The following is a 26970-nucleotide window of genomic DNA, read 5'->3' as shown; positions in this document are numbered from 1 at the left end:
AAGAAAAGCTTAAAATCTAGTGACTGTCCGTTTCGAATTTTTGAACTATGTCTATATTTTATTAAACATTGGCAAAAATCGAAAATTTTCGAGAAACAAAGCTATCAAGTTTACAACTCTGTACATCAGCAACGAAAAATTATAATACAATTCTGTAAGTTGATTGAATAGTAAATCTAAACCGGACAAAATTGATATGTTACACATGAATCTAAAGAAATTGTAATACGGAAATACAGCTTTTGCAGAACCTTTGTACACAACGTAACAAATTCACGGTACCTGTAAAATGACATATCAAATTTGTTCGCTTTCATTCGTCTAATGGATGCCGTTTACAGAACCACGATACCTGTTCTTGTCGCAGAGATATGAATCTGTAAACTTTATGCTTCTATTTTTTTCGACGTTTCGAATATTTAAAAAGTCTTTTAGCAAATTTCAGGACCTGAATCAAAATTCCGCTTACAACAGTCACTAGAATAAAGCTTTCTCTCTCACATGCAACAAACTTCATTAAAATTGGTCCAAGGGTTATCTGAGAAAAGCGTTTTTGCTTTTACATGCATTTGAATAGGCCGCGCCAGAGTTGGGCCCGAGCTAAAGCTTCCTCTTGAACGTGCGAGACACGCTGGGGGCGGGGAGCGCGGACGGGGAGTATCGGCAGCGAATATTTCTGTTGAAGTGTTGAGGTGTTCGGTGCGCTCAGGTGTTCGGTGCACTCAGGTGTTCTGTGCGCGGGCGGTGCATGTCACTGGTGGAGAACTTCCGGAAAGCCGAAATATGGTATTTTTACCTGTGAACGCGATGAGGTTGCCTCAGGAAGAGAAGCTGTGCTTGCAAAGGTTGACAACGAGTGAAGTGCGACTGTGCATTTCTTCGAGTTGCGCAATACATTTACGCTGAAGCTCAGAACTCCTACAAAAAAAGCAGATTTTTGCATGAGTTGCTGTTCTTTCGTGAATGCAAGTACTTACGTTGGAGACACACCATACGAACAACAGGCAGCCAAGTACTGATACAATGCACTATTTGGACGTCGCCTTGCAGTTATCTTCAGGTACATGACGAGGTCTAGATGACAGTTAGCGGCAGCTTAATTATACAGCACAGTGGGGTTGATTGCTGCATGTTACTTGCGCACGTGACTATGAATACTCAAGGACGAGTCACTAAGCATTTTTTTTCCAACCTACATTTTTGTGTTGGTGATGTGTTCATTGAAGCAGGGTGGATGTTTTACTGCTGGTATTTGGTAAGCTTTAGTGATCTGCATAAACTTTTACGCAGTTTATTATTACAATACAAAGGGTTCCCCAAACGATGGCATCTAGTCTTCTTCGGCATCTTGAAGAAATGCATTGTCGATACGCGGGCTCCGACCACAGGCTTCCCTTAAACGACCAGCGGTGAATATCTTTGCACCAGATACTCTTTCATGCGTCGCTCGTTCGAGAAATGGCATACCGTTGAACAAAGCCGTAGAGTGGAAAATTTAGTCAAGCATGCGCAAACGATAATTAACAGCGGAAATACGAATATAGGGTATGAGAGGCCTGTGCATGATGTCTCGCGCAATTAGCGCAATTTATTCTGACCTCGCCATAACGCGATGTCCGAATCCACGCCTCAGCGACAGCCGCTACTGAGTAAAAAGTATTAATCTTGAAGGTTATGCTTTGGCTGACAGCAGTCCCCGCATGCAATCGCGGAGCCGAAAACACGTCATGGAGGCCATGTTTCAAACACCACCCATACGCGTCTCCTGCCCGGCAACGAGCGATAATTTCGCAAGAGGTGCAGCCAGTCTGCGCGCATTGCTAGTTACCTGGAACACTGTGCGGGGTAGTTTCAACAACGCGGAAACGAGAAACAGCTGTTTCCCTTACCAGTCGCCCTGTTACCATAACCCACGTTACTCCCCTCGCTTTGAGCTTAATTATTGTACTGGAGAAAAGGCTAGCCTGCGCAGCGGTGCAGTACAAATACGAACTGCGTTCGTGATGAGGGCATGAGATTACAGTGCGCCTACGATAGAGTGTTAAAACGAAAAAGGAAAGCCCACTACATACGCTACGAACGAGCTTGAGGGGGCTACGGGTACGTATGCGATTTTCTCCTTCGAATGTGTGGGACTCTTCTGTATCGAATGTGCGCGTAGAAAAAAGGGGCTTTTGCACGTAAAAAATGGGCGTTTAGCGAAAGGAGTCGCTGATGCAGTTGGTTATGTAGGGTCATTTTTTGCAAAAGCTGACAGAAGAAATCCGCCATTGTAATAAATAAAGTACTATGACATCACATTGTGCATGGTAAATGTATTTATGTCATACGAAGTAGCATTTCTCATTGCGTTAGCGGGTAACCTGTACCTGATTCAGTAACAGGATTATCATTCGATAAACACTCACAAGGCAAAGTGAAGTAAATTTTCAAGAATGCAATTTTGTGAGATATTTGGATGTTCATAGGCTTTAAAACAATCTAGCTGTGAATTCTCATTCTTCAAAGCATAGCAGTATTAGAGTCTAGAAATCAAACAGCCCAATTTATTAAGTTTACAATAACGACACCAGAATAATTTATTTCGCTATTGCGAAATAAGGTTAGAAGTTGTCCACACTATAGTACCGACAGTGTAACAGCATATATTGGGAGAACACCAATATATAATGATACTGATTGGAACTTAGCACTGTTTTATTACGGCTACTAGCCTATTTATTTCTTCACGCTGTTGCGTATTCCTGTATGTTTAGAATTTTGTTCAATTTTTCAATTGGTATATCTTGCTAAACGTATTATTATTGTTGTTATTAGTATTATTATTATCAATATTATTTTTATGCATTTGTATTAGGTCTTTTATTTACGCAAGACAATTCAATATGCATGCTAAATACCTGCAGATTACATATCTTCTTTGGAACTGTACTTAGAACTAAAATAACACAAATGAATAATTCGTATTCGTTCTCTCCAAAAAGAAACGAGTTTCTTTTTCTTAATCTAGTATAAGCCGTTGCACTGAGCGTAAAAGGTAGTGCGCTAAGTGCCAAGAAAAGTAGATTTGTGCGATGTGAGCATAGAGCGTCGCGAAAGGTTTGCTCTTTGCAGAGTGATTTAACATCCGAGTGCATCCTGCAGGAAGGACACTACAGGCTTTGAGAACGGGAGGAAAGAGACCTGGTCGGCGATGAACGTCCTGGAATATGTCCTGTTTGGAGTTCTGGTCCTCGCAAACCTTTCCCTGGGTCTTTGGTTCTCCTTACGGCAAAAACATTGTCGACAGAGTGGTTCGAATTCCGCAGCGGTTGAAGTGTTTCTCGGAAGCCGGACGCTCATGATGCTTCCTCTGGCAGCTTCAACCGTGGCATCCATCCTTTCATCGACGGGGCTTGTCGCTTTGCCTGCCCACTACTACGCGTACGGCTGGCACGTGCAATGGGGTGCGGTGACGCCTCTATTACTTTTCCCTTTGGCTACGCGCGTATTTGTGCCCGTAATCTACGACCTTGGCGTTACTTCAATCTTCGAGGTGAGCGGCGTTCACTTGTTCTTGAATGGATCATTCTTTGCGAACAGTGCAAAATTCATAGACGGCAAAAAGACCGATATGCTGTCACATATATCACCTACGCTTCGGCACTTTCGACAAGAGCAGTGCCGGAAATCGTATTCAGTGGTTTCATCACGGTACAAAAGCAACTCGCTCAAGGGAGCCCTGCTTTTTGGAGGTTAGGCTTTACTTCAAAATTGAGTATGAATGCTTCTTTTCAGAATTTTTCTATGTCCATCCGTTTATGATTGTGTGTTCCTATCAAACAATAACAATAATAATAATAATAGCAATAATATTAATAATAATAATACACGGACAGGTGTATTGTTGCGAAAGCATTTAGTTGAGTTCATTTTGTTTGCGTTGTGTCATCTCAAGCGCTGTACCAATATAAGCGATGTCACCATTAGCCTATCTTTATGTCGAATGCAGGATGAAAGCAACTCCCGGCGATCTTCAACGACCCCTGTCTTGCGCTAGCTGATTCCAACTTGTGCCTAAGAATTTATTAATTTCATCGCCCCATCTAATTTTCTGCCATCTTCAACTGAGCTTCTCTTCACTTGGCACCTAAGCTGCAGCTCTAATGGTCCAATGGGGATGTGCGCTACGCTTTACAAGACTTGCCCAGCGCCATCCTCTAGTCTTAATCTTTACATAGAATATCAGCTATCTCCGCTTGCTCTCTTATACACACCACTTCATTCATGTCTTTTAACATTAAAGCAACAATTTTTCGCCCCATTACTCTTTGCGCGGTCTACCCCAAGTTTCTATCCCATATGTTAGACGCCCAGTCAGGATTTGTTAATGGCTGTCGTATGCACCGCAATCCATATTTATTCCTCTGTAAGTTTTTCTATGAGGATCAGAGTCCCCTTTGAGTAATTGACCTACATATACGTACTCGTGCACAGATTTTAGAGGGTGACTGGAAATCATCAATTTTTGTTGTGTGACCAGGTTGATGAATATTACCTTTGTCTTCTGAATGTTGATCGTCAAAACCGCCCTTACACAGTATAACTTCTTGGGCGTGTTCGTTGATAGGCACTGATGTCACTGTAGCGCAAAGAAACACGGACAAGAACCAGGACCGGACATGACGGGCACCCGTGGTGTCCTGTCTTCTTCTTTGTCCGTGGTTCTTGGCGCTACAGTGGCTTCTGCTCTTGCACTTTCTCAGATGAGGCCCTTAATAATTTGATGCTATTCATCGCCAGTGTTGCTGAACAGGACAATGCCATCTGATCGATGGTTTCTAAGATATTGGCCGTTGATCTCCGCTCCTATGCCTTCCCATTCTAATAGCTTCTAAGCGGGCAGTGAATAGCACTGGGGAGATAGTCTCTTCTTGCCTGACCACTTTCTTGATAGGTAATCTTCAAATTTTCCTTGTGGAGAAGCAAGGTACCAGTGGAATGTTCATAGATATTTCCCAAGATATTCCCGTATACCACCTGTACTTCTTGAATATGCAATGCCTCTATGGCTGCTGGTATCTGTACTGAATGAAATGACCTTTCGTAATCTATGAAAGCCATTAAGAGAGGTTGGTTGCATTCCCCGGATTTCTTAGTCTTCTGATTGATCACGTGGACGCGTTCATTGTAGAATATAAGTTCCTGAAGTCTGCTTGTTCTCTTCGCTGATTGAAGTCTATATGCTGAGCTGATTCCATTGAAAATTATCGTTATGAATAATTTATTCCATACTTAAATGAATCCAATGAGCCTACAATTATTCAAATATTTAGCGTCTCTCTTCTTATGGTTTAATATGTGGGCCGAAAAGTTTTTACTATGTGGGTCCCGCGCTACCTGCACGTGAGCGGTCTTCTTTTTGACCGGTTCTGAAGGTGATAGTCGCACCGCTACAAGTACAATTTTTGAATTATTCGAACTCTCTGGTGCACTTGAAGCCTTGAGACAGTGCGTATAAAGGGCCAAAAGTTTTTCAAGCGTAATAGCTCCTGCATCTTTGATAGAACAGACTGTTACTGAATCTTCTCAGCGGTTTGATACCGTAACGTGTCTTGCAAAGCCCGTCTACCTTCATCGCTAGTTGTTATCTTGTTCAAAAATGTGTGTGCTTGCAATTTCCACGGTAGTGACCGATGCGGCCGTTAAAAAATACTGATTTCTTTATCAAATTGCTCACGTTGGAAGCAGCTTCTTGTATTCCATTAAAGGAGTACTATAAAGTTTGAGATAGCTACCTAGAGCGTTGTCACTCGATAGACAAAGAAACAACGCGGCCTCACAAATGCCACCCAACGCCAACAAAGATGGCTGCGCAAACTGACCCGTTTAACCTTTGGCAATGGAATTGTAAGGTCTACGTCCGCAAAAAGGCCCCCCCTGCAGCAATCAAATTGAGCCAAAGAAGACAAACACCAAGTCATTCTCCTACAAGAGACAAATACCGCTACACCCTCGCTATCCGACTATGACGTGACCGCTACGTCACCGCTGCACAAATGCAGAGGTATCGCCACGTTGGTCAGCAACAAGCTAGCCCACACGACACACAACGTTAATCACGACCGCAGCAACTGCGAATTCGTTCTCACGGAAGTCTTCCCTAGAGCCAAGAACGCCAAGAATAAATTTATCACAAACGTTTACAGCATCCCCAAGCACAGAGCACAAAAATTTATGCAAATATTACAGCTCGACCGCAACCGTGCCGGCGACAACCCCATGATCGTGGCCGGGGACTTCAACGCCCCTAACAAGACCTTGGGATACGTCGCCAGCAGGGCCAAAGGCAAGGACTTACTAAACGACGCCGATGAACTTGACCTAACGCTCATCACGAACGCCGCATACCCTACAAGAACGGTTAACTCGGTCAACCACGACACAACGCCGGATCTCACTTTCGCCCGGAACGTTCCAAACCATCAGTGGAACAACCTCTTCGAGGATCTGGGTAGCGATCATAACCATGTTGAGAGAACGATTGACACCCCTTTTAGAGAACCCAGAAAGATGACGTACGTCGACTGGGACAAGCTCCGCGAGTAAAGACACTAAGGCCGAACAGACAAAGAATCAATGGAAGAAGGGACGTCGAAACTAAAGGCCGACATTAAGGCGGCAACGAAGGAAATAGAAACAGATCTCCCCGTTCAAAGCTTGGACAGCTGACTGACTCACATGCTCGAAGCCAAACAATCGCTCACCAAGAGATGCAAAGAAGAAAAACACAATCGACGGCTCAGGAAAAGAATGTCTTCCCTCAACCGCCTGATTGCAGAATATTGCACGCAACTATATAACCAGCAGTCGAACAAAGTGTGCGACGCCGCGGACGACCGCATGAACATCGGGATGACGTAGCACCTGCGCAAACACATTTTAGACAGAACCAGAAACAAAACGGACCAGAGTCGCACGCTCAACAGGATCATGCACGAGAAACTCAAGATTACCACGGGAAATTACCTCGTTGACCGTCTCGCCGATAAGTACCACCCGCTGGCCAAAAATGCTATAGTCATGACCGCCGAAGTATGTCGCGGCAACGCCAACCGAGATCTAGATCCGGACTTCTCAACCGAAGACTTGCGCACGGCGCTTCAGAACCTAAACAGCAAGTCAGCGCGTGGGCCGGATGGCGTAACTAACAAGGCACTTAAAAACCTCGACGAAACCTCAGTCGAAACCCTCACAGAGGAACGGAGCACTGCCCGAAGACTACAAAACGGCACTCATCGTGTTCATCCCAAAGCCTGGTAGGGCGTCCAAAATCAATAACGTCAGACCGACCTTGCAGACGTGTTGCGTCCGCAAGGTAGCCGAGCACGCGGTCCTAAACAGGCTCGCGAAACATCTCGAAGAAAAGATATCTAGCCCGCAAGAATGATCAGCTTTCGACCCGGGCTATTCACAAAAGACGCCATGAAGCTCCTGAAGCACGAGATCATTGATGCAGACACGAGAGACGCGAGAGTAATCTTACGGCTAGACCTCGAAAAAGCCTTCGATAATTTATCACATGACTACATACAGGACACGATCTCTAACCTCAACAGCGGCACTAGACTCTACGCTTATACAATATCGTTTCTGAGTGACAGAACGGCCACCCTCCGTCTAGGAGAAATAAAGTCCCAGAAATACAAGCAGGGCAGCAAGGGCACCCCACAAGGTTCTGTCATCTCTCCGACGCTTTCTATTCTTGCGCTAGCCGGCCGAGGCAAGAGACTGGAACAAATCGAGAACGTAAAAAAATTGGAGGACGCTTAAGCTTCGCCTTCAAGAGTGGAACGCGACAGCGTTCCCGTCGACCCGCCAAGGGGTGTAAGAGCGTCGACCCGCCAAGGGTGTAAGAGCGGCGGTGAGCGTCGAGCAGCGCCGCGTTCGGCGCGGCAACGAAATGTGCGCCTGAGCAAGCGACGCACGCCGGAGCCTTACAAACAGCTCGTTTCTAAGGCAACACCGCATTCACTAGAGACGCTTTTGTACCGCTTTGAAGCATCGAACTCGTGGCTGAGTGGTAGCGCTTCCGTCTCACACTCCGGAAACCCTGGTTTGATTCCCACCCAGCCCATCTTGCAAGTTGTTTTTTATTCATGAAGTGCCTGCTGGGATTTATCGCTCACGGCCAACGCCGACGACACCGGCTTTTCTGCGACACGAGCTCCTTAACGCTGTCGCATTAATACACCATATACGCAGATGACGTAACGCTCTGGATACCCGGAGGTAGCCTGGGATCAACTAAAAAGCTCTACTGTAAGCGATCAACGCGATCGAGGAATACAGCGCTCCCACAGGCCTGCTATGTTCGCCCGCGAAGTCGGAGCTCCTTGTCTACAAACCATCGAGAAGCAGTCCCAAGCCAGTGAGCGAAATCAGACACACACGCCATTACTCTCTTAACAAAAGACGGATGAACCATTCCACACGTCAGCAAAATCAGAGTGGTTGGCATGCTCATTGACAGCAACGGCTCTAACGCCGTGGCAGTGGAGAAAATCGTGACAAAGTAGAATAATTCTTTGAATCTCATAGGACGCGTAGCAAAAAGACAACACGGCCTTAAGGAAGAAAATATGCTCAAGCTAATACACTCCTTTGCGCTATGCCATTTCACGCACGAGGCGGCCATGCACAGATACACAGTCACCATTACACATGCGGTAATGCACAAACTCAATGGGCAACTGAGAAAGCTAGTCAAACTAGCGCAGGGAATCCCCAACAACACCGAGACAGAGCTCCTGCTGCAACTGGGAGTACACAATGCACTCGAAGAAATCACCGGAGCTCAAGAACGGCTTCAACTGACAATACTCTCTGTAACCAAACTGGGTAGAGAAATCGTAACGAAACTGGATCATAACATCACAGCAATCGAGATTCTATAGAAAAGCGTTCCGACGGGCACCCGCAAATCCTACACGGTTCGCCCAATACCGCGGAACACAAACCCAGCGCACCATCAACCCAGAAGGCTGGCACGTGGATCGTTCATCCTGCGCGAAATGCACGTATTTCGTAAGACGATCCTCGCCTGTTTCGTAGACGCGGCGCAGTACCCGTCCGCGGAGGCCTTCGTTGCAACCACGATCAATGAGCTAGGTGAAGTCACAAACGCTCTCTCAGCCAAGACCCACAAATCCGAGATAGTAGAACAGGTGGCCATCGCACTCGCGCTCATAGATCCGACCACCACCCACGTCTACAGCGATTCACGCTCGGCCGTCAAAGCCTTTGAGAAAGGAGCCATTGCAAGACAAGCAGTACAAATAGTCAATACATCCGTACCGCTGCAGCATCACACCATCTGCTGGTTCCCGCCACACCTCGGATAGATCGAAGACGTCCCTCCCAATCTCAATGAGATGGCTCACAGGAACGCGCGAGACCTAACCCTCCGCGACGCCACCTATTCTGGTCGTGACCATCCCAGCGAGAATCGGGACCCTCCCTCCACATACAACGAGATTACAAAGCACTTTTATCTAGATCGCAGAATATACCGCACACCTCTCAATGAGCTCACCCGGCCTCAAGCCCTCACGTTCAAAATGCTTCAAACCAACACGTACCCCACGCAGAAAAGACTACATCACTACATGCCTGAGCGATACACTTCATATTGCGAAAATTACCACAGCACACTAGACGTGCACCGTTTGCTCTGTCCGTGTGGTCGGACCCACGCAAACAAGAATCACGAGTACGGCAGGCTACAAGAAGCATTACGCAGCACGGACCTGGCGGAGCAGCTCTGGGCCGTCCAGTGAGTCCACGATGCCACCAGGGAGTTGCAACTCCCGGTCTCAACTTGGGAGTAGCCCGCTCTATGGGGCTTTGTGCCCCGTAGCTCGCAGGACCTTCCAGTAAAGTTATTCCATCCATCCATTAGGTTGTGATTATCTTCTGTAACAAGAACGGCATTCAAACTCGTGAGATGCCACTAGCCAGCTGAGTTCTCTATTTATATGCATACCTAATATATATCTATGTATGTGACGAATCTGTGACTGAACTTAACAGGAAGTTTGAGCTTGGACGCTTGCATCTCAACACATCAGAATGAAGAAATTGTATGTCTCAGAAACCAGTGCACTGAATTTCATATGATTTGCTGTAAATAAAAGAAAAGGTTAATATATAGATACACTGCAGCAAGCGTCATATTTATATAGGCAGCGACAGTTCAGAAAACTTGTCGGAAATCATAGAATAACAAGTCTAAATTATCAAGTCTACAGCTCTTCAGCAAAACAGAGAACTGAGCGAGTTCGTATTGGTTGACCAATAGAACTTTAAGTGGGCAATGAAAAGGGATACCAGAAGTCTCTAAACAGAATTGGTACACTACACACTGTTCTGAAATATACAACGAATTCCGAAGTAGTACTTTTGCAGAACCCTCGTAAATAAGGCAGTAACTTCATGCAAGCTCTAAATTCGCATATTCTAATTTTTCCGCTACAGATATCCTAACAGAAATAGTGTACAGAAATGCGTTACCTATTTCTTGTGCAGGGTTATCGATTGATAAAGTTTGAGCTACAAGTTTTTAAGCTGGCCATTTTAGGGTAATGTGCGCGAAATATTACAGGTGTTATGCAAAAATTTTGCTTCAAATAATTGCTCAAGCTTCCTAAGGCTGCTTTCGAGTGTTATAACTGCTACAACGTGTAAAAATATATTCTGGTGAACATAATGTCTGGTCAGAGTAAATAACTTTTCCGTACAGAAAACATCATTCATAATGCATTACAGCTCAATAGAACGCTAGCAGAATTGCAGAATCCATAGGCGAATACATTACTGTGGAGTCATATTGAAAGGCAATGTTTTTGTCGTATTCCTATCGCATGCATTTCGATAAAAAGCGGCACGGAAGTGAGACACCAGATAACATTTTCGCAGTTGACTCTTCAGTGTTCGGTAGCATAACTTCGCCATCCTTATCGCAAAAGGAGGTACAATATCTGCAGCGTGTTTCGTCTGGCACGCATTTGTAGTGGGTCTGCACTGCTTTTACTGATTGCTTTCACGTACACATGCACTATCGCTTCTGGAAGAACATCTGGGGTTGATAGTTTAACGTTTCTTATGCCCCTACACTCAATGTATGTGCGCATCTTTATTCGTTGTACTAGAACATGGGCACTCTCTCATGCCAAACAACTAACGCAGATAGTCACCGTATCGAACACGTATTAACGCCATCCTTTACGATTTCTCTTTCCGCAGTACATCCGTATGCGCTTCAACAGCGCTATATCATTCACTGCATGTGCTATTTACATCTTTTTAACGGTAAGTACAACAAAGATCTTAATGACTACAATGCTGCTTCGTAGTGCCCATTCCTACGATCGGCACAGAATCTTGCAGCGCGTAGATAATCCGAATAAAAGCAATGACGAATAAAAATAAAAATCGGGTGATTAAAGGGCGACTTGCACTTTTTGGTGACAGATTACTGAAGTCCTCATTCCCGCCCCCTTTTTTCCCCCGCTGTCTCCAAGCCCACGCGTAGGAATATCGTGCGAGCTATACGTTGTCATTTCGCACTATTTCCGGCATGCGGACTCTAAACTTTTTTTGGAGTGCTTTAACAAGGTCTTCATGTTTTAAAGAAACCCCATATTGACTGATAGAGATAAATAATGAGGGCAAGCCTGATTGCTTAATGCTGGGGCCATTGATCAGGCGCCGATTCCAGGACACCGTCTGTAACGGGCCAGGTAAAAGCAAATATAACAGGCAAAATTCAAAAGGGAAAACAATCACTGAGCAGAATAGTTGCGAGATACGACTACAAGACCATTTGAGTCTCAGGCCGACGCTTTGCCTTGGGGTCTTTTATCACATCATAACCACAAGAGTCCGCACAATGTCGGCGGCTGCTGCTGCTGCTGCCGCCATGTGCATATAAGAGGGAGTAAGACCCGATGACGGAACAGTTTCTTGGTGAACGTAAGCAGATGTGCCGAAGATGTCAACGGGCATAACGAGAAAGCGTAGTGAGCGTGCCTACACTGTGGTCTCGGCCAACTGGCACAGAGGCATAGTTTGCAGACTTAAAGCTAGAAATCTTTTACATTTCGGGCACTTCATGAAATGTGACATAGTATCAACTATTACGCAAGAACGTGATGTGGCAGCCATGCATAAATGAGGTGTCAATGAATTCATGCAATAAGACAGAAGCCCGAAAAGAAGATCGCGCAGCAACAAGTAAATTTATTTACTTATTGCTAAAAGCACCTAACCGGCATGTGTTGATAGTGTTGGAGTATTCCGTGAGAACAGTATGGCGGACGGATGCAATATGAAGCGTTCTTCGGATGTGGGTGTGTAGAATAATCTTTCTTTCCTTTGCGCTAGTGCCTTCTCTTCGCAAACTAAGGCTCATTTCTATTTCTGCCAGAGTGTGAAACATATTGTAAAGCATCCGAGGTATAAACGACATTTCCAAACGCAATTTATAGAGGCCATGAAACAATGCTGGCGAAAAAATGTGTCTTATATGCTACTTATGCATAATTCTCGTTGAAAATCTGCCATTTTCAGCATTGCAATCAATGTGTCCTAGCATATACATATACGTAAGGCTAGAAATTATTTTGGGCATGGCGTGCGAATCCATCCATAGACGCAGTCCTGCTTAAAGTTGTTAACGGGCTTCTGTAAAAATGGTAACTTCTTATGCAGATACTATCAGGCTATTTGCAGTCTTTGACCGATTACATCCTCCCATAACATTGAGCCTTTCATGTATTTGTTTCTTCTACTGCGTGAAATCTGCATGTGCTATACTTGCGAATTGCTCATGCTCGGGGATTTCTCATCTTCTATATTCTGGCTACAGAGGTCAATGAATGTCGTCAGGAGTGTACAAATGCATCATTGTAGAGCCAAAGTGCTTTAATTTCTTGTAAAGATTGGAGGCTTAAAATGCGGAATGTGTGATGGAATTTCGCATTCACAGTAGGATTGTTTATAGTTGCGTTGTGCGTCTAGAACTTACCTGAAATCAGGACGCGCGGAAATTTTATGGACGGATGTTTCCAGCCTTTATCGAAATTTTGAATGGTCTGCTTGGCAAAGTGTTCGTGGGTTTGACGAATTTAGACCAGTCACCGTCACAGCACAGTGACAACGGTGCCTTCCTTCGCACATTACGTGCATTCTTGGAAAATGATCAACCGACAATTTTTTTTAGAGCTAGAACTTATAGCGACGATAACGTGCATAGTAGGCAACGAGCAGTTATGAAAGTTACAAGAAACTGCGATTATCGCCTTCCTTCAGATATTAAGACGATGAAGATTCTGACTACTGAGGAAGCTTTGTTAACACTACACTTTCCTTTTTTTATAGTTTCTTGGAGACATTATTAGTTGACCTGGCGCACCGCTTTAAATGAAATTTTTCGCGAAAGGCCCAAGAAGTACATTTGATGGTGTTTTCCTACAATGTAAACAGGTCAATATCGCAGGCCGTAGAATTTAAATAAATTGTGAGACTCGTATGCCAAAAGCACGATATGATTATGACGTACCCCGTAGAGGCATACTCGGGATTAATTTTGACGAAATGTGTTTTTGTAACGTGAACTGTATGAGTGGTACAAGGGTGTATTTTTATTTAATTCCCGTCAAAATGTGGCTGCCACTTTCGGTGGGATTTGATACTGCGTCCTCGGGCTCAGTAACGCAACGCCAAAGTCATTACGTCACCGCGATGCGCACGCCGTAGCCCTACTAAAAAAAAAAGTAGCCCTACTATCTCGCAAATTGTGCTTCTACTATCTCGCCCTTTTGCTTCTTTCAGCAAAGTGTCGGTGCTATCTCTATTTTCGCAGCATCCTTGGTACTTGAAACAGGTAGAGTACATCTTATTTCACGTGTTTTTTTATTGACGAAGCCAAAACGCCCGTTGCGGGAATAACACAGGCCGTTGAGAAATAACAATAAAATATGATTACACTTACCACTCCTTGTAAAAAGTTACAAAAGATGAAGTAAATGCTGGTGCCATGGCACATCTGACGAAATGTAAAGGCCTAGTTATTTTAGTATAGAAGCTTTTTTTTATGGCAGCGTTATTAATTCTGTAAAAACAGACATAAAGTACTTCACGCACTTTCAGGAGGTCAACTATCTGTCTTAATATCTATGTTTGTATGTAACCGTCTTCCCGCCTACCCGGGAGCCTGGGAACTGCGTGGTTGAATGGGTAGGGCAACGGACTGGTGTGCTCAGAGGACAGGGTTCGAATCCGACAGTCGGACTGGCTTTGCTCATCGGGTATGTTAAGATGTGTACATATCTGGCTTTTACACTTTACAGAAAAGCCCAGTAACCGACTACAATTACTCCATTCAAAAATATGGTTGATCGCAGTTACCAATTAGCGCCCCAAGAAATAAACTGGGTAACTTATCAATAGTAATCGAAAATTTGTATGCGACTTTCTTACGAACCTTTATCAGCATTGCGCAGATACAGCAAAAAGAACCAGCTGGCTTGGCAATTTCAGTGCGTCCTCGGTAGCCCTTGATAATGCTCATCTGCGCGAGCAATTGCAATATAAAACTTCGTAGGTCATCGTCCCTAGGTTTTGTTGTGAAGGCATCTGGCAGCGACACTGAAAACTTCATCCAGGAGAAAGAAAATGAGGGAAATGCAGGGAGGTTAGCCAGTTTGGTCGATGTGCGCGCTGGAAGGTAGGGCAGTGTTATTACAGGTACAGCTATTGCGCAGAGTATTATGGTTACTCACTATCAGGGTCTTTTGTGAAGCACAGCGCTTGATTATTTCTTGACATTGGAGATAAAGTTCATAAGAGCACCTGTTAGGGTGAGTTGGTGCGGATACATACAATACAATATCACGCAATACAACACAATCTTTATTGTGCATAAAAAAAACAAAATACAGATAGCAGGCCCGCCAAAGTCTCGGAGGGCTTGACTGGCAGTGCCTGACAGTCAGGTCACGGAAAATAGCATGCGGTTATTGGCGGAGTTAGCTATTAGCTGGTCGGAACGAAATATTGAAGAATTTATACAAAATAATCTTTTAAACGTCGAAAATCCTGAGTAATTTCTGGATCCCGCATCTTGGTGTTAGCTTCTAACACAGGCATTGGTAATTATTAAATATGGCTGGAACATAATATTGCCGCGTTCTTCCTCCATACTTCGTTGCCGTCTTGGGGATCACATACAGTTCTTTCTGTCTAAGGAAAGGGCTGGTGTATACCGTATCTTAAAATCATCATTCCCGAAGTATTTAATTCCAATACTTTCGACAAACCAGGGAAGTGAAGTTTGGCAAATTCAAAAACTTGAAGACACCTGTATCTTTCCTAGGACAAAAACCGTACGCCATTTTTCACAACAGTGAACATTACATGTAATTCGTTACGTAGAAGTCCGGTACATATGTGCTGATCATTGTCATCATGACATCATGAGTTTCCTTGTGCGAAATATCTTAATTCTGTTCATTCACGTGCCAGAACTGCAATTATGAGGCACGCCGTGGTGGGACACTCCAAAATAATTTAGGCCACCCGTGGTAGCATGGCTGTTTAATGTCGAACAGTAAGAAATCTACATCGTGCGTGAGCCTCATTACTGTTCGCCGCACGTGAACACGCTTAAAATAATTTATCAATTTATTCGCGCGGCCTTCTTGCTGGAATGTTTAATCATTTTAGCCCTATTCCAGAATATAGCAGTATCATATTTTGGTTAAGTCTCAGTTTCAGCACTGTAGGCGAAATCTGCTGCAAGACTCATTTCGCAACAAAAATATTACGGCGGAGCTCATGTCACGATGACGGTCGATGGTAATGCGAATAGCAATTGAGCAAAGTAGCGAAGGATACTAGTCTTCAAGTCAGGTTTATTAAACACGTGTAGTGATAATTTTGATACATCTGTTGCTTCGTTTGTACGCGACATACTCGAATATCGTCGCACATTGCTATGGCACTCGCTTGCCAAGTTTGGTCGTGAGCTCAAAGGAATGACGACGGCTGCACGACGCCTATGCAGTGGCGATAGAAAGACGGGGACATGATATCGATCAAACGTCAAAGGCGTATAATGACGACGATATCACAAAAATGATACTCGCTATTTCGTTTATGACCATGGGATAACGAACACAACATGAGAACTACAGAGAACAATGAGATGGCGAAGACTCCATGACGACAATGGCGTGGCGCTGACGGTATAGCAATAGCCGGATGAAGAAGCGGGAATGGCAACGAAAGCACGACCAAGACGGCATGTCGATGGCACTTGCACAACGTATGCATAATAGCGTCTGTGTGACGACGACAGAATGTCGACAATAACATGGCAACGCCGGCATAGTCACGAATAAATGAGGACGGTATGATTGCAACAGAATAACAAATAAGAAATAGCATCGATGGGTCGACGACGGTGGTATGACGACCACAGCATGACGAGAATTGGATGAAGATACTGAAGTACTGGCAATGATCAAACGACAATGAGACGACGATTGCATTGATGACAACGGTGGGACAACGACATAAAGCGAGCCGGCTGTCGACGCTATAACGATGATGATGAAACGATTGCGACAGTACTCCGATGACCATATGACAACTATTGCATGACGGCGACTGTATGACGACGATTCGATTGCAGTAGTATGATAACAGTGGAATGCCGACGAGTTTATTGAGTTTATTATGACAATGGCATGACAATGGCTGTTTCAGGAAACTTGTATGACGACGATGGTGTGACGATGATGGCATGACAAGTGTCGGATGATTAAGTTGGGGTGACAATGATAGCACGAGCACGATGGCACAAGGACGACGTTCTGGCATTGGAGGCATGATAGCGGCGGTCTGGCGATGACAGCAAGAAAAGGGTAGCATAATCATGATTACACTGCAGTATGATTACAATGCAATGGCGAAGGTTGACGTCAAAGGAAAGATGAAGGCGGTGTGGCGTCGACTGCATGACGACGGCGGGATGACATTACTGAAGTGACTCCAATAATTAAACGACAACGTGATGGCGACGGCATGACGAGCCGGATGACAAAGCTGAAATGACGATGACGCAACGAGTACGGCAGCATCACGGCCCCAAGTACATACGAGTACCTAGTGGCCTAAGCTATTAGAGAACTAGGACCACTCGGTCGGAGTAGCAAGACTGACGACGGACGCATAAGCAGAATAGAGCCACTAAGCTGGAATCACGACTATTGAACGACCATCACTGTATAACTATGTTAGTGTAACAACAAATTTTCGCCAACTGTATGACGACGATGGAATGCGACCACGGCATGACGAGTGTCGGATGACAAAGCTGGAACGATGGCGATGCAATGACCGCGAAGGCATCACGACCACAAGCGGACCACAGGCCCAGTGGTCCAAGCATTTGAATAACTTGGGGAATCTAGAATGGTGACAATGAAACGACTATGATGCATCACGACCCCGAGCACGTACCTAGTGGCCCGAGCCGGTAGGCTACTTGGGTCACTGGGTGGGCATAACAGCATGGGCTCAAACCGGATAAGTGGGCAAATAATGCTATTTATATTAATGTTCGAAAAGGAAGTGAATCACAATCTTAATGCATTACATTCTGTGGGTACATCAAGCACTTTTCGGGGGGTCTGTCTGTCTGTCTGTCTGTCTGTCTGTCTGTCTGTCTGTCTCTGTCTGTCTGTCTGTCTGTCTGTCTGTCTGTCTGTCTGTCTGTCTGTCTGTCTGTCTGTCTGTCTGTCTGTCTGTGTAGTTGAGTGAAGAAACTTTGTTACAGGTCTGGCGAGGACGCGAACTCGTTGCACACGCGGCTGGTCCCACGTCGGGACCGGCAAATCTAGCCCGCTCTAGTCTGGCTGTCCGGCCCGGTCGAGGGCACGCCGGACAGCCAGAATTTGCTTTTCTAGAGCGGGGCTAAGCAGAAGCGTGTCCCCCTTCTCCTTGATTAACTTGGGGTATGTCGACCGGCACTCCCAGAGCGTGTGCGTGGTCCGATCGGTACAGCACATCGGGCTGCTGGACTGAGGTAACAGGGCTTGATGCCAACCATCGGACGCAACTTGCCTCACTGAGTATGTCGCAATGTATGCACACTGCCGCTCTTCGGTGAACCTCTTGTACCCCGACCAGTGTCACTGTAGATGGGAGACTGGGTACGTACTGCTGTTCGAAGAGACTCTGCGACGCTTACTTGGAGCACTGGGCATGCACCACGCGGCCATTGCTGTCCTTCAATGAATCCCCTTCACGTCAGCTTGGGTCACTGGTCATGTGGCATCAGGTGCGTGCTTGTCCTCAATGAATGTCTGTGACGCGAATTTGGGTAACTAGCTATGTGCCACTGGAAATGTGCCGATCTACAATGATGAAAAAGATCCGTTAAACCCAAGTCACAAGGGTTCCCGAAGGATAGCAGTCCGACGCAATTGCTGGCTGTGCCGAAATTCCACTGAGTATGTGCCGGTTTTAGAATGAATGCCTTTCATGCCGACGTTTCAGTGAGCTGCGCCATGAATGCACTGGGTATGTGCCCCTCTTCATCGACCGTTTCACCAAGATATGGCACTGTGTTCGGGCCACTGAATGTGCGACAAGCGAGTGAACAGATTTCAGCGTTCGCAGGCACCGTAACGCAAGGCTTGTCCTCTCACAGGCCCTGCGCGGACTTATCATCAGCGCCACTAGTGTGTCCAGAAAGAAGCGCGAGAGAAGAAACCGGTTGTCGCATGACGTGTTTGTTTGCGTTCGCACGCACCGGCGCGCCGTGCATGCCGGAGGTCACGCGCAGGCTGCGCGGCGGCGGCGCTTGATAGCACCGAGTGTTTTAAGGGAAGTGAGTAGTCCCGCTGCTGTACATGCCTCATGCATAGCTGGTTTCCACGAGAGAATTACATTTAGTCGCGATATTGAGTTTATCCTAACGCATTACTGTCCAGTCATCGCGAGATGCGTTCCGGTCTAAGTTTTTCTTTTCCGATGGTGATTTCGTAAGTACCAGACTGTGTGGTCATCGCACTGCACAACTTTCGCTGCTCTTACTGAATTGCATTCCAACTATTTTTCAGTGTTCCATGCACCTGTCCTCTGGTGCAACATCGCAATCGGATTATCAGGAACTGTTTATACAGCACTGGTAAGACCTCCGTGGACTGGTTCTACCAGAATAGATTTATAGCTCTGCTGAATAACAGTGACATAGCAGTAGTGCATTTCCTTCTTTAGCATATTAGATGCTAGCAAACAGAAGAGTTAGCTGTATCAACGTACACATGAATTTTGGGCTTCCTAACTGGGCTGACGTGTTTAGCACGTAAATATTTATGCGCCAATAAATAAGACTCCTATTTAAACGCAATCTTCTGGCGCACAAAAGAAGTAACCATATTGCTCATTTGATGGAAAGCAGTTACAGATAAAAAATCAACGGAGACGGCAAAATGCTTGCCGGTATGCTTTTTTTGTGAAGAGTTCTGTGCCTTATTTGTTTACTGTGCATGTCCCTGTCTTCCGATCTATTCGGAAACTGAGTACCGATAAAAAAGAAGAGGATCAACATGGAACAACATAAGGCGATAACCTTGAACTGCTTATTTCGAGAAACGTACCCATTTTTTATACGAATCTAATTGAAATGTTAATAATTTTGATTTGGATGTTTGTTTATTATAATCGAAAGGGGAAGCGAAGGCAAAGGGAGCTAGGCCTGACTGGGCCTTGGCTCCCTCTTACCGACAGTAGTACACACATCCTGTGCATATATAATAAAATACGCGTGTATACCAAATGCACATCTTGATATAAAATTAAATACACTAGTTCTGTGCATAGAAAACAACTATGACAAGGCGTCGATACATTCACTGAATATACATAGAAAATATCACACAAAAAACTCGTCCTACAGCATCTTCAATACTACAGTACTACATGAAGGTATATATTATTGAAGATGGCGTGCGTACATTGCCATTCCATAAAACCAGTTTTGTTGCAAACAGGGATACCAACAGCAGTACTCACTGTCTGCTAAATGATGTATGTTTACTGCTTCAATAGGTGATGTCTAAACATTGCAGGCTCCACAATCGCTTTCAGAGAATGCAGCTGGCAAGAGCATAATTTTCGATATCCGTTTTAGTTCGAAAACGTGAAATGCCCCATTACGCGAAAATACGGCGTCGTAGTCGACGGTGATCATCACCGAATGATAGTACCGAAAATGACCTACGTCGCAAAGAGCAAAAACAAAAATGCTCAGATTGACGTAAATTTTCGCAGGGAGGTTCCTGTAAATAAAGAATGGCTTTGAAAGGAAAGTTGCTGAATTGGGTTGTGGGTGGGAATCGAACCAGGGCCTCCGGGGCGCGAGACGCGCTCGCTTCACCGACGCCACTGCGGCTTTTTTTCTTTCTTTATTGCATGGAATTTTCGGTAGTGTCAAACCAATGCAGTTACATAAGATATGAACGTACATACGAAACAAATTCACACATAGTATGCAGTGCAATGAGAGTTCAAAATTCTGGCAAACAGACACAAGTGTCCAGACGCGAAATCCATTCAAGTATGGGATCATATGTAGCCACCACACTACGGACTTGAGCAGTCTCTTCTCGGAAGATAGACCTTGTCTAGCGAAGTGGCTCGGCATGTCTGTCGATCATTCGGCTTCTCCATAATGAATAAAGTCCTAATAACATAAACAAATCATATGGTGTATTGCTGGCTGTCTTCTTGAAAGTAAGGAACCCGATACCATAATATGTGAAAGGAAAGTCTTTTGTGATAGTTCTTTGTAAGATATCCCAAAAATGAAATGCATCACGACAATGTTAAAGCAATGTTCTATTGTCTCGGGTTGATTGCAAAGACTACAATTTGTATTCCAGGGTATGTACAGCCCTTTTTCCTGAAGCCATGTTTTAACTGGCTGTGTGGAAGTGTGCAGCTTAAAGAAAAACGTTTTCGCTGCTGGCGCAATGCACATTCTACGGACACGGCAAAGAACATCTTGACCAAATAGAGAGAGATACGGCTTTCGGTACAGAGGTTCAGGGAAAAGGTTATCTATAAGTGCTACATTTAGCGACGTGCGATTAACGGTAAACAAATATTCAAGGGTGAAGCTGGATTTTAAGAATGAAATAGTGTCGACAAGTTCCTTTAGGAAGCCCCATACCGCTAGTTCTTAAACTAAGTTTGTCGTGACAAACAGAAAAGGGAGGTGTGACGCAAGACGTGCCCGATTAACTGCGAGAAGGAATGGATGACGGAAAGTTTTAAGGTAAAATAAGCACATGACCAAATGTCGCACAAACAAATGCACAAGACCCAGGCCTTCCTTTTAAAGCGGGAGAAAAAGGTTGTCCCATCTGATGGCTTCCCATGATGAATGCCAAATAAAATACGCAAATATTCTAAGAAATGCCTTGACGTGGACACGTGAGCAGTGGAAGACCTGCAGAACATCAAGAAGCTTAGAAGCGAGAAATGTATTGCCTGCCTTAGCTCTCGCAAAAATGGAGAGATTACGTCCCTGCCAGGCTGTCACCTTTCGACGGATAGTGGTTATCGTGGACGTCCAATGAGGTCGACTATTACGGAAGTTATCGAGAGGTACTCGAAGATATCGCAATGAAGACTGATTCCAACGAATATTCGCGAATACAGAGGGAGTGAGCGCGCACATGCCTAGCCAAAAGCCTCTACTTTTGTCAAAATATACAGTAGCTCCTGCAGACTCACAGAAACGCAGGGTAGCATTTATTGCCTTGGTAATGCTTGGCTTATCGACGCAAAAGACGGCAATATCATCTGCATAAGCTAGCACTTTAATTTCCTCATCGGCATACCTGTATCTTTTAATGCTCGAGGCGCAAAGTACGCTTAAGCAAAGCGGTTCTAAGTATATGGCGAAGATTAAAGGCGAGAGCGGCCAACCCTGACGAACGGATGACTGTACCTGTATTATATCTGAGAGGGTACGGTTCACAATTAACTTTGTAGTACAATGTTTTTAGTACAATGTAGGCAAAAAGCAGGCTGGAGACAAGGCAGTGGGGGAATATGGCATAGGCACTAGGAATAGCAGGGGAGAGTTATCAGTAGAGTTTGCGGAGCAGAATAATATGAGGATAATGAACACCTTCTTCCGCAAGCGGGATAGCCGAAAGTGGACGTGGAGGAGCCCGAACGGCGACACTAGAAATGAAATAGACTTCATACTCTGCGCTAACCCTGGCATCATACAAGATGTGGACGTGCTCGTCAAGGTGCGCTGCAGTGACCACAGGATGGTAAGAAATCGAATTAGCCTAGGCCTGAGGAGGGAACGAAAGAAACTGGTACATAAGAAGCCGAATAATGAGTTAGCGGTAAGAGGGAAAATAGAGGAATTCCAGATCAAGCTACAGAACAGGTATTCGGCTTTAACTCAGGAAGAGGACCTTAGTGTTGAAGCAATGAACGACAATCTTGAGGGCATCATTATGGAGTGTGCAATGGAAGTCGGTGGTAACTCCGTTAGGCAGGATACCTGCAAACTATCGCAGGAGACGAAAGATCTGATCAAGAAACTCCAATGCATGAAAGCATCTAACCCTACAGCTTGAATAGAACTGGCAGAACTTTCGAAGTTAATCAACAAGCGTAAGACAGCTGACATAAGGAAGTATAATATGGTTAGAATTGAACATGCTCTCAGGAACGGAGGAAGCCTAAAAACAGTGAAGAAGAAACTAGGAATTGGCAAGAATCACATGTATGCGTTAAGAGAGAATGCCAGCAGTATCATTACTAATATGGACGAAATAGTTGAAGTGGCTGAGGAGTTCTATAGAGATTTATACAGTACCAGTGGCACCCACGAAGATAATGGAAGAGAACATAGTCTAGACGAATTCGAAATCCCAAAGGTAACGCCGGAAGAAGTAAGGAAAGCCTTGGGAGATATGCAAAGGGGAAAGGCAGGCAGCTGGGGAGGATCAGGTAACCGCAGATTTGTTGAAGGATGGTGGACAGATTGTTCTAGAGAAACTGGCCACCCTGTATACGCTATGCCTCATGACTTCGAGCGTACCGGATTCTTGGAAGAACGCTAACATAATACTAATCCATAAGAAAGGGGACGCCAAAGACTTGAAAAATTATAGACCGATCAGCTTACTGTCCGTTGCGTACAAACTATTTACTAAGGTAATCGCAAATAGAATCAGGAGCACCTTAGACTTCAGTCAAGCAAAGGACCAGGCAGGATTCCGTAAAGCCTACTCAACAATAGATCATATTCACACTATCAATCAGGTGATAGAGAAATGTGCGGAATATAACCAACCCTTATATATAGCTTTCATTGATTACGAGAAAGCGTTTGATTCTGTCGAAACCTCAGCAGTCATGGAGGCATTACGGAATCAGGGTGTAGACGAGCCGTATGTAAAAATTTTGAAAGATATCTATAGCGGCTCCACAGCCACCGTAGTCCTCCATAAAGCAAGCAACAAAATCCCAATAAAGAAAGGCGTCAGGCAGGGAGATACGATATCTCCAATGCTATTCACAGCGTGTTTACAGGAGGTATTCAGAGACCTGGATTGGGAAGAATTGGGGATAAAAGTTAATGGAGAATACCTTAGTTACTTGTGATTCGCTGATGACATTGCCTTGCTTAGTAACTGAGGGGACCAATTGCAATGCATGCTCACTGACCTGGAGAGGCAAAGCAGAAGAGTGGGTCTAAAAATTAATCTGCAGAAAACTAATGTAATGCTTAACAGTCTCGGGAGAGAACAGCAATCTACAATAGGCAGCGAGGCACTGGAAGTCGTAAGGGAATACATTTACTTAGGGCAGGTAGTGACGGCGGATCCGGATCATGAGACGGAAATAATCAGAAGAATAAGAATGGGCTGGGGTGCATTTGGCAGGCATTCTCAGATCATGAACAGCAGGTTGCCATTATCTCTCAAGAGAAAAGTATATAATAGCTGTGTCTTACCAGTACTCACCTACGGGGCAGAAACCTGGAGGCTTACAAAAAGGATTCTACTCAAATTGAGGACGACGCAACGAGCTATGGAAAGAAGAATGATAGGTGTAACGTTAAGGGATAAGAAAATGACAGATTGGGTGAGGGAACAAACGCGAGTTAATGACATCTTAGTTGAAATCAAGAAAAAGAAATGGGCATGGGCAGGACATGTAATGAGGAGGGAAGATATCCGATGGTCATTAAGGGTTACGGACTGGATCCCAAGGGAAGGGAAGCGTAGCAGGGGGCGGCAGAAAGTTAGGTGGGCGGATGAGATTAAGAAGTTTTGCAGGCATGACATGGCCACAATTAGTACATGACCGGGGTTGTTGGAGATGTATGGGAGAGGCCTTTGCCCTGCAGTGGGCGTAACCAGGCTGATGATGATGATGATGACAGTGTTTTTAACAAAGTGTTGTACCATTGTATAATACATCCCCTAACTGAAGATGTCGCAGTAGTTGGAACAAAAATTCGTGTTGAACCTTATCAAAGGCTTTGCCGAGGTCAATCTGGAGAAGAGCTACTTGATCCGTACTACCCTCTATGCACTCAAGGACTGAACGTGCGATGTGAATATTTGTCTACAAAGAGCGGCCTCGAATTCCGCATGTTTGATGATCACCTACTGATTTAGTAATGACTGTCTGCAATCTATTTGTCAGTACTTTTGCAAATATATTGTAATCCACGTTACATACCAATATCGGCCTATATCCGTTTACCCCCTTTATTATTTCATCATCAGTGCTCTTTGGTATTAAGGTTGTGTGGCCCTGACAGAGAAATGGAGGGAGCTCACCATATTGATAGGCTTCCTCGAAAAGCCGCTCAAGAAAAGGACACAGGAATTCCTGAAATTTTATATAAAATTCAGAACGAAGGCCATCAGGACCAGGCGTCTTGTTCTTCTGCATCGTTTAGACGGCAAAATTATTTTCTTCTCTAGTTATTGGCCCATCAATGCTGAGTCGATCATCTTCTTCTAAGTGTGACATAAGCGAAATAAACTGATCAGCTTTTTCTTCGCATCCATTCTGAGGCTTAACTGCAGCGAAAATATCTTTAGAATGACCTTCAAGTAGGCTTATTGTTTGGGACGTTTCTGTGAATATCGACCCACAAGACTCAATTTCCAATATTTGCTTGGAAAGCGCGTATCTCTTTTAATCACCGAGAGCCCTTCTTGTGGGCTGCTCCTCTGTGAAGCGAGTTGTACGTGAACGCAGCATCGATCCTTTGTACACTTCCGTCTCATATTTGTGTATTTGTGCACGAACTGTATTTATTTCATCGCTATACAACCCTGTTTCCTGGCTTTCGAAAGCTTGCAGCTTGTGAAGTAGATTATGAAGGTAATGCTTTTCAGCTTTTTTTTCTTTGAGACAGCTCACATGAAATGGCAATCGCCTCATGTTTTACTCTATTTTTGAACATTTCCCATTGAGCAAACAATGGAAGCTGTTGACATTGTGTTATTTCTAGCTATAATTCTTTCACTCTGTTTACAAAACTTCCCTCCCGTAAAAGTTGTGTATTAAGTTTCCATAACTCCCAGTTTGGAGCAAACTTGCGAAATTTTCGGGGACCCCATGAAACAGCTACTAAACAGTGCTCTGTAAAAAATACAGGCTTCACGGCGTAGTTGTGAATGTAAGACCAGATATTCGTCGAAACATACACACGATCAAGTCGAGCATGGGAGGCTCCTTGAAAGTGCGTGAACCGCACCCAAGATGGTGTGTAGGCGCCCACGTCTATTAGATTGTAATCTTGCGTTAACTAATGCAGGAATGTAGCACTTGCATCATAACGATTAGTTAGGTACGGGTGATCTCTGGAATGACAAACACAGTTGAAGTCTCCCAAAAGTACCAAATCTCTGTCAGTATCTAGAAGCGGAGCAAGTGAGAGCAAGAAAGCCTTCCTCTCACTCACTTTTGAGGTAGCATAAAGCAAATAAGCAGCCAATTACGGGAATGAAAAGAGCGGTCACAGCATATGAGGCGGCCTTCCCCATCAACACGTACCGACAATGAAGAATGATTTAACTGCTTTCTGACTAACAAAAAGCATCCAGCGGAAGCCCCACATGCTTGGCTAATACACACCTCATAATCAGGTTGAAACGTTTGCAGCGGAAGGTTCACATCACCAGCAGACGATATCTTTGTCTCTTGCAGTGCACCAACATCAACTTCATGCTGCCTAAGCACGTGGAGTAACTGCTGCTGACGCCTTATATTCCTCAGCCGACGTACGTTGAGTGTCGCTACATATAAGGGGAGGGTGAACGTGGTAACCATATTGCTCACCTAAAGCTTTTGTGTTTCATCGCCCTTGGCCACAGCTAAATCTGTGGTCTTGCTGCCTTTGGACTTCTTTGTGGTACTCTCCTGACTACGCTGATAAAACCGGTGTAGCACATTATCACCAGTAGAGGGAGTTCGCTGAGCACTAGAAGACACTTTCTCGGGCGCCTGTAGTGCACTTTCTTTTGCTTCGTCGTTGCATGGTGCCGGACGTTTCCTTGCCTGACTTATGTCCATCGCCTCTTCCGCTTCTTGCTTATCATCCGGGGGCTTTTCTTTAAGGCTTACTAGGCCAGGTGTGCAAACTGAGTCATCCTCGCCTATAGCTTCGCTAGTAATACTTGCGCTGTTGTGACTGCTTGGCATTGGCTTCAAGGACTCTTGGTCTTCATCTCTAATGCCACCTGTAGTCTCTCCGGTGGCATATACCACCTCTGTAGAATCCATAAGATGGGCCAGTTGTGGCTCGTCTACGGGACATTGCCCAAAACCAAGCTTATTGGCGTAGGTGGACACGCAGGTGTT

The 26970-nt window shown here is 44.9% G+C and overlaps 1 protein-coding gene and 1 pseudogene across 2 annotated transcripts in view; one reads left to right on the top strand and one right to left on the bottom strand.

Annotated features, from left to right (window-relative positions):
- Positions 1–1910: 1910 nt before the first annotated feature.
- Positions 1911–26970, top strand: part of LOC139048442 (sodium/iodide cotransporter-like) — a 77820-nt gene continuing 52760 nt past the window's right edge. Inside the window, exons 1-5 of one of the 2 annotated variants that reach the window (XM_070522829.1) lie at positions 1911–2100; positions 3145–3535; positions 11284–11349; positions 13873–13924; positions 19170–19237. In XM_070522829.1, the coding sequence (XP_070378930.1) occupies positions 3194–3535; positions 11284–11349; positions 13873–13924; positions 19170–19237 (528 nt within the window). In that variant the 5' untranslated portion in view covers positions 1911–2100; positions 3145–3193. Of the gene's footprint in view, positions 2101–3144; positions 3536–11283; positions 11350–13872; positions 13925–19169; positions 19238–26970 lie in introns of those variants that run through there. The other variant, XM_070522830.1, reaches the window with a different exon arrangement.
- Positions 20619–21793, bottom strand: LOC139048686 (uncharacterized; annotated as a pseudogene).

This window comes from Dermacentor albipictus, chromosome 8, assembly GCF_038994185.2.
Source record: "Dermacentor albipictus isolate Rhodes 1998 colony chromosome 8, USDA_Dalb.pri_finalv2, whole genome shotgun sequence".
NCBI classification, from domain to species: Eukaryota; Metazoa; Arthropoda; class Arachnida; order Ixodida; family Ixodidae; genus Dermacentor; species Dermacentor albipictus.
This window is presented reverse-complemented; position numbering and strand designations above follow the sequence as displayed.